The 12,391-nt window shown below is 39.0% G+C and overlaps 1 protein-coding gene across 1 annotated transcript; it reads right to left on the reverse strand.

The window, feature by feature from the left end:
- Positions 1-6,293: 6,293 nt before the first annotated feature.
- Positions 6,294-10,742, reverse strand: LOC138349335 (uncharacterized). Its single transcript, XM_069299659.1, has 9 exons — positions 10,594-10,742; positions 10,073-10,329; positions 9,644-9,802; positions 9,269-9,460; positions 9,087-9,164; positions 8,158-8,393; positions 7,535-7,776; positions 7,098-7,270; positions 6,294-6,565 (listed from the first exon to the last, which is right to left on the reverse strand). The coding sequence occupies exons 1-9, from the start codon at positions 10,740-10,742 to the stop codon at positions 6,294-6,296; spliced, it is 1,758 nt and encodes a 585-aa protein (XP_069155760.1).
- Between the last annotated feature and the right edge of the window lie 1,649 nt (positions 10,743-12,391).

The following is a 12,391-nucleotide window of genomic DNA, read 5'->3' on the forward strand; positions in this document are numbered from 1 at the left end:
TTGCATGAATATGATTATATAATTGTGATGAAATAAGCATGATGAAGCTATTGAATCCCAAATCTTGAAAGCCCCTTGTTAATGATGATGCCTTGGTATAAAAGAAGGCTTGATGAACTAAAGTAATGAGATTGATGATGCCTTGGTATAAAAGAAGGCTTGATGAACTAAAGTAATAAGATTGATGATGCCTTGGTATAAAAGAAGGCTTGATGAATTAATAGAATGAGATTATTGGAGCGGGTGTCACGAATCGACACATAGAATTAGGGGATCGGGTGTTACGAACCGACACGTAGAATTAGGAGATTGGGTGTCACGAACCGACACGTAGAATTAGGGGATCGGGTGTCACGAACCGACACGTAGAATTAGGGGATCGGAGTGTCACGTTCCGACACATAGTAGTAGGGGAGCGGAGTGTCACGTGCCGACACAAGAAGAATAAAGGTGATGAATCTTGAAAGATGTTAATATACTCAATCTAATGAACCTAATTCCCAAATGAGTATGGTATTGAGGCTTGAGTCCTCATGTGTGAACTTGGCGGTACTTATTAACGATTATAGTACTTGTTATTGCTACATGTTGAGTAATGTATTTGATTTTATATTATTACTTGATATATATTGTTTTCTATTTTGAGTTGGCCGATGATATCTACTCAGTACCCGTGTTTTATACTGACCCCTACTTGTATGTTTTCTTTCTTTGTTATATGTGGAGTGCAGCAAACATACCGTTGTCTTCAACTCAACCGCAACTCTAGCCAGTCTTCATTATTCCGGATTTCAGGGTGAGCTAATGCTTCTAGCTTGGACTGGATCTTCCTCTTCATGTCTTGATGTCTTGAAGTTCCGGCATGGACTAGCTTTTTATGTATTTTAGCTTCTTAGATACTCTTAGATTAGTAATTTGAGGATAGATGTTCTTGTGATGATGACTTCCAGATTTTGAGGATAATAATAGTTTGAGTTTTAGAAGTTAGTTAATTGATTTTCATTAATGAGTTTAAGTCTTCAGCATTATATTGTGTTATTATATTCGAAATGTTGGGTTTTGTATTGATTTGGTTCGCTCACATAGGAGGGTAAGTGTGGGTGCCAGTCGCGGCTCGATTGGGGTCGTGACAATTTTTAAGCATTTTTTATAAGAACAATTATATAGTTATTATATTGACGTCCTCCAATAACTGTTAGTTTTTCTTTCACATATATGATTTTAGAATTTTGCTGGCTTAAGATATTGATATTAACAACTGCCGTAGAATTTCGCTGACCCATGAAAGCTTCTACTATCTGTAGATGGTGCCCGTATAACATAAAAAAAATATGTGGACTAATTTTCTCAACTTTTCAAGTTCTAATCCTACCTTAAAAATTTTTGAGGCACTACAATTGCATGAAAATATTTATTTACAAAATCACTTTACAATTATAATTTAGTGTCATGCATTAAAATTCCTGCATCATCAATATCAAAAAAAATTATGATATTAGTAATACACACTTTAATACACAAAAAAATATATATTAGTTATACATTGCATTTGCATTTAAAAAAAAATATACTTAATAAACTTTTTACTAATACATGGAATTAATACATACTCCATTCGTTTTTAAAAAATTGGCTTAGCTTGACTTGAAACGTAGTTTAAGAAAATAAAGACGATTTCTAGATTTTGTGGTTCTAAATCATAGTTATGTCAAATGTATCAAAATGTAATTTAATCTTTGTAACCTTAAACATGTCATGTGAAAAATTAAAGTTAAAATATTGCCAAAAAAGAAAATGGGTAATTTTTTAAACACGTTAAAAATGAAATTTGATCATTCTTTTTGAAATCGGAGAATATATTATTTAAATAATATAATAGGGAAAAATTTCAAAATGACTGTATTTTGACATTTAATAGGACCTATCAACAACACTTGTTATATTTATTTAATATATCAATATTTTAGTTTTTTATGTATCTGATTTATATATTTGTTATTTTTGCAAGAATATAATTATTTAATAACAGAAAGGAGATAATCAAGCGCGATGATATTTAAACTACATATCATGTGCCCGCGCCAGCGCAGACCCAACGTATGTTAGTTTTTTCCTTCCAATATATGTGAAGTGACACAAATGAAATTTGAAAGGTCACTATTTTTATGTTTTTTTCTAAAAAAATATTTTAAATTGTTAATTTCTGGAGTACTTTTTATGTTATTTTCGAATAATATATATTACTTCATTTGTTTTATTTTATGTTATACAAGTGATTTTAGGAAAGTAAACGGAATTTCTTATATGATTCTCACATATTTTTAGTTGTCATTTTATTGTGATTCATAGTACTTTTTAGTTATTACGTTATTTTCAAACAATATATGTAACTTTTTTTGTTTCGATAAAAATAAGGGAGTCAACCAAATTTCATTATGTTTTTTAACTATGTTTTTCTAAAAATATCTTAAAGTGTTATATTGTGTTTTTAAGCTTTTTTTTTAAATGTAATTTTCAAATATGTAACAAATTAGAAAGTAAAACGAAGAATTAAAGTTTTCAAATCATTATATTTCTACATTAAAATGTTCAAATCTTTAAAACTTCACATATATGCACAAATTAATAAAAGGAAGTCAAACAATTTTTCTTATAAAAAAATAATAATATATGAAAGCTCATTTCAATAATAACACATATATATTTCATTTTTAATATATGACTCCCTCCTTTTTTATTTATATGAACTTATTTTTTTTATTTCATTTCAAAAAGAAAATAATTTCTAAATTTTAATTTTTTTTATACAACATATTAAAGATCACAAAATATATTAAAGATCACAAAATTAAAAAATATTTCAATACACAAAATTTAATATACATATAAATTTTAATTTTAATTTTGATTAATTCCACCTAATATTATACTTGATATATAATTATAATGAGCTAAGAGTAATTATTATTTATTAACTTTCATATAATAAATAGATATCACAATAACTCATAAAAAAAATAAAAATGTAACGACCTGTTTAGTCATTTTGAGTAGCAGATTTTATTTCTGGAAAAACAGGCTGATATGACGGAACCCACGACGGACCGTCATGGGCACGACGGACCGTCGAGGGGGTCTCGTTTCAAAACACTTAGAAATTCTGAAAAATGGGTACTGAAATCGACTCTCTGAACTTCGTAACGGAATGGCAGGACGGACCGTCACAGGCGTGACGGACCGTCACAGACTCTTCGGAGAATTGAGTCTCTGAACTCTGTGACGGAGCAGCAGGACGGACCGTCGCAGGCACGACGGCCCGTCATAGGCTGTGTAATCCCAGGCTGGGTCGAATTTCACTTAAGTAATTTAAGGGGCGTTTTGGACTATTCCTGCTTTAATTATAAAGTTAGTGGGTTAATGTTAATAAGTCAAATTACTTGGGGGTTAAAAGAGGTAACCTTGAATTAATTAATGAGTTAATTCACCATCTTTTATACTTAATTATATGCTAATTAGGGTAAAACAGAGAGGGTTTGAATAAGAAAAAGAAAAGAACAGAAAGAGAGGGAGAAACGAACGAGAAAGAGGAGAAACGAGAAGAAGAACAAAGCTTTGGGAACTTGCTTGCTTGATTTCTAATCTTCGGTGGAGGTAGGTTATGGCTTTTATACTATTCGTAGTTAACTCTTAATAGCGAATGATATGTGTTGGTTGTATTGTAAAGTCTTCTATATGCTTAATTGTATGCTTCCATGAATGTGATTATATAATTGTGATGAAATAAGCATGATGAAGCTATTGAATCGCAAATCTTGAAAACCCCTTGTTAATGATGATGCCTTGGTATAAAAGAAGGCTTGATGAACTAAAGTAATGAGATTGATGATGCCTTGATATAAAAGAAGGCTTGATGAACTAAAGTAATGAGATTGATGATGTCTTGGTATAAAACAAGGCTTGATGAATTAATAGAATGAGATTAGTGGATCGGGTGTCACGAACCGACACGTAGAATTAGGGGATCGGGTGTCACGAACATACACGTAGAATTAGGGGATCGGGTGTCACGAACCGACACGTAGAATTAGGGGATCGGGTGTCACGAACCAAAACCGAATTAGGGGATCGGGTGTCACGAACCGACACGTAGAATTAGGGGATCGGGTGTCACGAACCGACACGTAGAATTAGGGGATCGGGTGTCACGAACCGACACGTAGAACTAGGGGACCGGGTGTCACGAACCGACACGTAGAACTAGGGGATCGGAGTGTGTCACGATCCAAAAATGGGTGTGATGTCACTCGTCTTATCCCACAAAGACAAGTCAGCCTAAAACCAAATATCTAACAAAGTGCGGAAGTAAATGACAATCCAACTACAATTCCTATTATGAAACCAAGTCATATTAATTCAATCCCCAAAATCAGGTTGTCACATGCACAAGCCTCTAATGTAAATATTAGAATTGAAATAAAATAGAAGTCTAACATGAAGTTGTCTTTCAAGTAAAAACAAAGTCATAAACTGGAGTAGGAAAGTTCGCTGAGATGACAAGCAGCTACCTCACAATCCTCCACAAGATGCCTCGGAAACGAAAAGAATGACAACTATCACGAAGATCCAGGCTCGTATCCTACAAAAATTTGTAGAAGCAAGGGGTGAGTACCAAACCACGCGGTACCCAACAAGCAAACCTCTAAACACAAGTTAAGTGAACAAAATGCGGGCACTTCTTACACCATATCTAAACCTCCACGCTACAGTCTAATAGTTTACAGTTTACCAAACACACAACTCAATAACCACACTCTATCAGTTTACACATTCTCAATAACAACTCAATATTCAACAGTCACAAGCTTCACAGAGAAACACTCACAAGATCAACAAAACACGTGTTCAAGTTCATCAATAATAAAATGTGTAATGCCATGAGATGCAATGTCAAGTATAGTGATGCATGTCTTCCCTAACGATACACACCCGCTGTCTCTCAGTCCGGGACCCATGGGGGACATATCTCTCCATGCATCTGTCGCGGCGCACGACACGACCCTCGATAATAGTAACCTTCGCGGCGCGTGATACGTCCCTCGAAATATAATATCCATCGCAGCGCGCGATACGACCTTTGAAAATAGTACATCATCCTCTTACCACAACCATGTCTCAGATACAATGCAAATGACATGCTCAAATGAAAAGCAGGAGATAACCATTTGATAACAAAGCACAATTTACAATAAGAAATACAACACCAACAAATAAACATCAAGTCTCCAAATCATTCTCAACATCACACAAGGAAATACACGAATTTCGTACGCTTAACAAGAGTTTAGAAATCCACTTGCCTCAAATAGTTGAACAATCACTATGAGACTTGAGCCTTTCCTTTTCGTTTTGCTTCCAACTCAAAGCAATCTATTCACATTAATAATCACAATAAAATTTCGGAAATAACAAAACTCATGTTACTATAGGTCTAACCTAAACCCAAAAACTCACTCAAATCTATAATTGAATTCCTAATATTGATGTCAACTAGCTAGATGTCAACTTTCATATTTATTCAAGTTTCAAGCTTCGGTAAGTCTTCATTCATTAACCTAATATTAATAATATTCATAAAATACAATACACATAATATTCAACTACTCATTTCAATAAAACAAAACTTGAATTATAATGTTATAATATTTATGACAATTGTTTTGTCTTTTCCTTCTTTTGTTTTTCTTTGTTTAGCAATACATACTAATTGTCTATTATAAAACCAATCAACTAATCACAATTAAATCACTAGATAACAACTAACAAATTGATTTCAATATTATCACAATTTCCAACAATTCACGTGATTTACCTATTCTGCATTTTTTTTTTCATATGCTCATCATTAAATAAATTATGCACACATATATATACTTTATTATATAATATTGTTATATGCACACATCTATGTGCAGAATCAAGAAGATTAAAGGAGAAAACTTACCTAGCAGTTCGTAAGCCGCACAAAAACCCTTCGCCCTTTTTCTTTTTTTTTCTTTTCCTTATTTATTTGTTTTTTGAATTATTTAAGTACTAAAAGTGTTAGGTTTTACCCACATATTTAATTAAATAAAGGCTAAATAGTATAGGGTCTTAAATAAATTATCACTTTAGCCCATAAACTATCGATTAATTAACTTAAGTTAAATAAATATTCAAAATTCTAAAGAGGAGCTTTTGGGTCATTACATTATCCACCACTAAAAATCATGTTCGTCCTCGAACATGGAGTAAAACTAATTACCTGAAGCTTCAAAAAGTTGAGGATATCTGGCACGCATGTCAGACTCTGTCTCCCAAGTTGCTTCTCTTACTGAACGGTGCTTCCATTGCACCTTCACTGAAACAAGCTCTTTGGTCCTAAGCTTTCGGATTTGCTTATCCAATATAGCTATAGGCTCCTCCTCATATGTCAAGTCTAGACCCAGCTCCACAGAATTGAGTGAAATCACATGAGATTCATCCGGAATATACTTCCGAAGCATAGAGACATGGAAAACAGAATGAACTGCCGACAAACTAGGTGGCAAGGCCAACTTATAGGCCACCTCCCCCACTCGGCTCAAAATCTCAAAAGGCCCAATGAACCTAGGGCTAAGCTTGCCCAAACCTCATCACACCCTTCATGGGTGATACTCGGAGCCAAACATGATCACCCTCCATAAACACTAAGGCTCTAACTCTCCGGTCTGCATAACTCTTTTGTCGACTCTGGGCTGTCAACAGTCTATACTGAATCATACGGACTTGTTCCATAGCATCTCTAAGCAAGTCTGTATCCAAAGAGTCCATCTCCGCCGAATCAAACCAACCAATAGGAGATCTACACCGTCTACCATACAATGCCTCAAATGGGGCCATTTGGATACTAGAGTGATAACTGTTATTATAGGCAAACTCCACTAAGGGTAAATGTCGATCCCATCTTGCACCAAAATCGATCACACACGCTCGAAGCATATCTTCCAATACCTGAATGGTCCGCTCAGATTGACTATCTGTCTGAGGGTGAAATGCCGTACTCATATCTAACTGAGTACCCAGACCATGTTGTAATGCCTTCCAGAAGTGAGAAGTAAATAGTGAACCTCGATCTGATATGATAGAAACAGGAACTTCATGTAGTCGCACAATCTGACTGATATATAGTTCGGCTAACTTTTCTGCTGTATACTTTACCCGAACCGGGATGAAGTGGGCAGACTTGGTCAGCCTATCAACAACAACCCAAATAGAGTCATAACCACCCAGTGTGGTAGGAAAACCCACAACAAAGTCCATAGTAATCCTCTCCCACTTCCAAGTAGGAATAGGCATCCTCTGAGATACACCCCCGGGCCGCTGGTGCTCACACTTGACCTGCTGGCAAGTCAAACACCTCGAAACAAAGTCTGAAATATCTCTCTTCATCCCACACCACCAGTAATGCTGACTCAGATCATGATACATCTTCGCCGCTCCCGGATGGATGGAATACCGAGAACAATGGGCCTCCTCAAGAATCAATCTAATTAAATCGCCTGTCCTGGGCACACAAATTCTGCCTTCGATCCGCAAGACACCATCAGAATCAAGGACAGCCTCCTTAGCTTCCCCTCTCAATACTTTGTCTCGAATGAGACATAATTTTTCATCATCAAACTGGTGTGCACGAATTTGCTCGATTAAAGAAGATCGAGCCTCAATAAAAGCAATCATCCCATCACTCTCTTCTGAAATCTGCAAGCGGACAAGAGTGTTAGCTAATACCTGCAATTCTCTAGCCAATGGTCTCTCCTCAATACTAAGCGCTGCAAGACTCCCCATGCTAGGAGTCTTCCTACTCAGAGCATCGGCCACAACATTGGCCTTTCCAGGATGATACAGAATGGTCACGTCATAGTCCTTCAGCAACTCAAGCCATCTCCGTTGCCTCAAGTTCAAATCCCTCTGGCTAAAGATATACTGAAGACTCCGATGATCAGTGAAGATCTCACAATGCACTCCATACAAATAATGACGCCATAACTTAAGTACAAATACCACAGCCGCCAACTCTAGATCATGAGTAGGGTAGTTCTTCTCATGGGACTTCAACTGCCTAGAAGCATAAGCAATCACTTTCCCCTTCTGCATCAACACACCACCCAAACCAACTCCTAAAGCATCATAATACAAAGTAAAGTCTACACCTTCCTCAGGTAGAGTCAACACAGGAGCAGAAGTCAACAAAGTCTTGAGTTTTTGAAAGCTCTCCTCACACTCATCAGACCACTGAAAACTCACATCCTGTCGAGTTAATCTAGTCAATGGAGCTGCAATAGTAGAGAAACTCTTAACAAATCGTTGATAATAGCCTGCCAATCCCACAAAACTTCTAATCTCAGTAGGTGAAGTAGGTCGCGTCCAGCCTCTAACTGCCTCAATCTTGGCTGGATCTACTCTAATACCCTCCTTGGACACCACGTGTTCCAAGAATGTCACAGAAGTAAGCCAGAACTCACACTTTGAGAACTTGGCATACAATTTCTCCTCTCTCAACCTCTGAAGTACAATCCTCAGGTGTCGGACATGGTCCTCCTCAGTTTTAGAGTAAACCAAGATGTCATCGATGAAAACAATCACAAAATAATCAAGGTATGGTCGAAACACCCCATTCATCAACTCCATGAATGCTGCAGGAGCATTAGTCAATCCGAAAGACATCACTAGAAACTCATAATGCCCATACCGGGTTCGAAAAGCTGTCTTAGGGATATCTGATGCCCTAATCTTCAACTGATGATACCCAGACCTCAAATCAATTTTAGAGAACAATGATGCTCCCTGTAACTAATCAAATAAGTCATCAATACGCGGAAGAGGATACTTATTCTTCACTGTTACCTTGTTCAACTGTCTGTAATCAATACACATTCTCATAGTCCCATCCTTCTTCTTCACAAACAATACAGGGGCACCCCAAGGTGATACACTAGGGCGAATAAAACCCTTACTCAATAAATCCTGCAACTGATCCTTCAATTCTTTCAACTCTGCTGGAGCCATACGGTATGGAGGGATAGAAATAGGTTTAGTGCCCGGTTCCAAATCAATAGCAAAATCGATATCCCTATCGGGAGGAACACCTGGAAGATCAGAAGGAAATACATCGAGAAACTCCTGGACCACGGGAACAGAGTCCATTGGAGGTGGTTCAACACTAGTATCCCGAATAAAAGCTAAGACAAACACCCCCTCTCCACCAGTCTCCGAGCATGGATAAAAGAGATGACCTTGCTAGGATAAGAACCACTAACACTCTTCCACTCAACCCTCGGAACACTAGGCATTGCTAAAGTCACAGTCTTAGCATTACAATCAAGGACAGCATGATAATGAGAAAGCCAATCCATACCCAAGATAACATCAAAGTCCACCATCCCTAGAATGATTAAGTCTACCCAAGTGTCATACCCAGCCAAAGAAACAAGACAGGATCGATACACTTGATCCACCACTAAGGGCTTACCCACGGGTGTAGAAACACGAATAGGTACAGTCATGCTATCACATATCATATCAAATTTAGCAGCAAAATACATAGACACATAAGAGAATGTAGAACCTGGATCAAACAACACAGACGCAGGTCGACGGCATACTGGGATGATACTTGTAATAACAGCATCAGAGGTGTCTGCCTCAGGTCTCCCGGGGAGAGCATAGCAGTGGCCTCCTCGTCCACCTCCATCCTGGGTGGTACCTCTACCCCCACTCTGTTGAGCTGCAACACCACTACTAGAAACTCTATCACCTCTACCTGACTGAACTTTGCCACGACCTCTACCCTGTGGTGCTGGTGGTCTAGTCAGGAATGAAGAATTAGGTCAAGGCCCACCACGACCCCTTTGTGAAGTACACTGCCGCATTAGATGATCGGGATCTCCACAAGTAAAACAAAATCTCTGACCTGCGAACTGTTGTGTGGACCCTGAAAACCCACTATAATTTCCTCGCCCTGTAGGTCGCGGCTGTGAACCGTACGAGCTCTAACCCGAGCTATAAGAACCCCTAGATGTCTGGCCACCCTCGAATGTCGGCATAGATGCATGAATAGGTCCCCGCTGCTGAAAAGAACCACTCACTCTCTGTGATCCCCTACCTCCAGATGAGGCACCATGAAATTGTCCTGATATACGGGCCCTTTTAGGGTCCCCAAACTCCTCTCTCTCCATCAATTCTGCCTCTTTGGCGGCGCTCACAATGGACTGAAAAGAAGTCCCCTCCCTAGATGTCCGAAACACAGCTGACCTGATAGAGAAAGCCAATCCCCTCACAAATCTGCGGATCCTCTCTGTCTCATTTGGAATAATGGCCAACGCATGCCTAGACAACTGGCAAAAACGCGCCTCATACTCTGTAACCGATAAACCATCCTGTCTCAGACTCTCAAACCTCAAGCGACTCTCCTCTCTCACGCTCCATGGGATAAAACGATCTTGGAATGCACTAGCAAACTGCTCCCAAGTCACTGGAGGAGATCCAACTGGCAAAACCCCCGAATAAGTCCTCCACCAGTCTCTCGCTGGTCCACGAAGCTGGAGTGTAGCATATCTAACCCCATGTGACTTAGCTAATCCGACCACCTCTAGTAACTCTCGGCAGGTAGTTAGAAACTCATGAGCGTCCTCGCTCTTCCCACCCTGAAACTGAGGTGGGTCCATCTTTCGAAATCTCTCATACGTACGCTACTCATCCTCTGTCAGAACAACCATCGATGCAACTTGACCCCCAACTGCTGGTGCAATATCATTATGAACCGCGGGATCTACTGGTAGTTGCCCCACCGCATCCTGAGCAACCGGAGCTTGTTGCTGCTCTTGGGTCTGAGCCCCCTCTCTAGCACGAGAGTCATGTGGTGTGGTAGTTGCACCACAACCCTGAGAAAAGCCCTCTAGCACACTTAACACCCTCAATAGCGTATCCTGTAGCAAAGGTGTGACTACGGGATCTGGAGGAACCTGGTCCTCTCTATCATCAATCTGAGGTTCGGTAGAGACCTCTCTAGCACTACCTCTCAATGGTGCTGCTCCACGTCCACGACCTCTGGCTACTGTCGTACTACTAGCACGACCTCTAGCTCGAGATATACCCCTACCCCTAGCTGGGGCCTCAACAACTGCCTCGGGAAGTGCCTCACCTCTACCACCAGTAACATTAGTTCTAGTCCTCATCATCTGTCAAAAGAGTATACAACAACTCAGTACTAAAGAAGGTGACTACGCACGATGAGAAATAATGAACAAAAAGAAGTTTTCCTAGTAATCCTTGTAGCCTCTCAAAGATAAGTACAGACGTCTCCGTACTGATCCTTGAGACTCTACGTAGACTCGGCTTGTATACACGTGAGACCTACGAACCTGGGGCTCTGATACCATTTTGTCACGACCCAAAAATGGGTGTGATGGCACTCGTCTTATCCCACCAAGACAAGTCAGCCTAAAACCAAATATCTAACAAAGTGCGGAAGTAAATGACAATCCAACTACAATTCCTATTATGAAACCAAGTCATATTAATTCAATCCCCAAAATCAGGTTGTCACATGCACAAGCCTCTAATGTAAATATTAGAATTGAAATAAAATAGAAGTCTAACATGAAGTTGTCTTTCAAGTAAAAACAAAGTCATAAACTGGAGTAGGAAAGTTCGCTGAGATGACAAGCAGCTACCTCACAATCCTCCACAAGATGCCTCGGAAACGAAAAGAATGACAACTATCACGAAGATCCAGGCTCGTATCCTACAAAAATTTGTAGAAGCAAGGGGTGAGTACCAAACCACGCGGTACCCAACAAGCAAACCTCTAAACACAAGTTAAGTGAACAAAATGCGGGCACTTCTTACACCATATCTAAACCTCCACGCTACAGTCTAATAGTTTACAGTTTACCAAACACACAACTCAATAACCACACTCTATCAGTTTACACATTCTCAATAACAACTCAATATTCAACAGTCACAAGCTTCACAGAGAAACACTCACAAGATCAACAAAACACGTGTTCAAGTTCATCAATAATAAAATGTGTAATGCCATGAGATGCAATGTCAAGTATAGTGATGCATGTCTTCCGTAACGATACACAACCGCTGTCTCTCAGTCCGGGACCCATGGGGGACATATCTGTCCATGCATCTGTCGCAGCGCACGACACGACCCTCGATAATAGTAACCTTCGCGGTGCGCGATACGTCCCTCGAAATATAATATCCATCGCGGCGCGCGATACGACCTTCGAAAATAGTACATCATCCTCTTACCACAACCATGTCTCAGATACAATGCAAATGACATGCTCAAATGAAA

The sequence above is a fragment of the Solanum lycopersicum genome, chromosome 6 (genome assembly GCF_036512215.1).
Source record: "Solanum lycopersicum chromosome 6, SLM_r2.1".
Lineage (NCBI taxonomy): Eukaryota > Viridiplantae > Streptophyta > Magnoliopsida > Solanales > Solanaceae > Solanum > Solanum lycopersicum.

Coding starts and splice junctions, on each gene's coding strand:
- LOC138349335 (XM_069299659.1), bottom strand. CDS start 10,742: ATGGACCCACCTCAGTTTCAGGGTGGGAAGAGCGAGGACGCTCATGAG. Junction 9,165..9,268: donor GAGACTGGTGGAGAGGGGGT/GTTTGTCTTAGC, acceptor CTGATCTTCCAG/GTGTTCCTCCCGATAGGGAT. Junction 7,777..8,157: donor TGTTGATGCAGAAGGGGAAA/GTGATTGCTTAT, acceptor GTCCGCTTGCAG/ATTTCAGAAGAGAGTGATGG.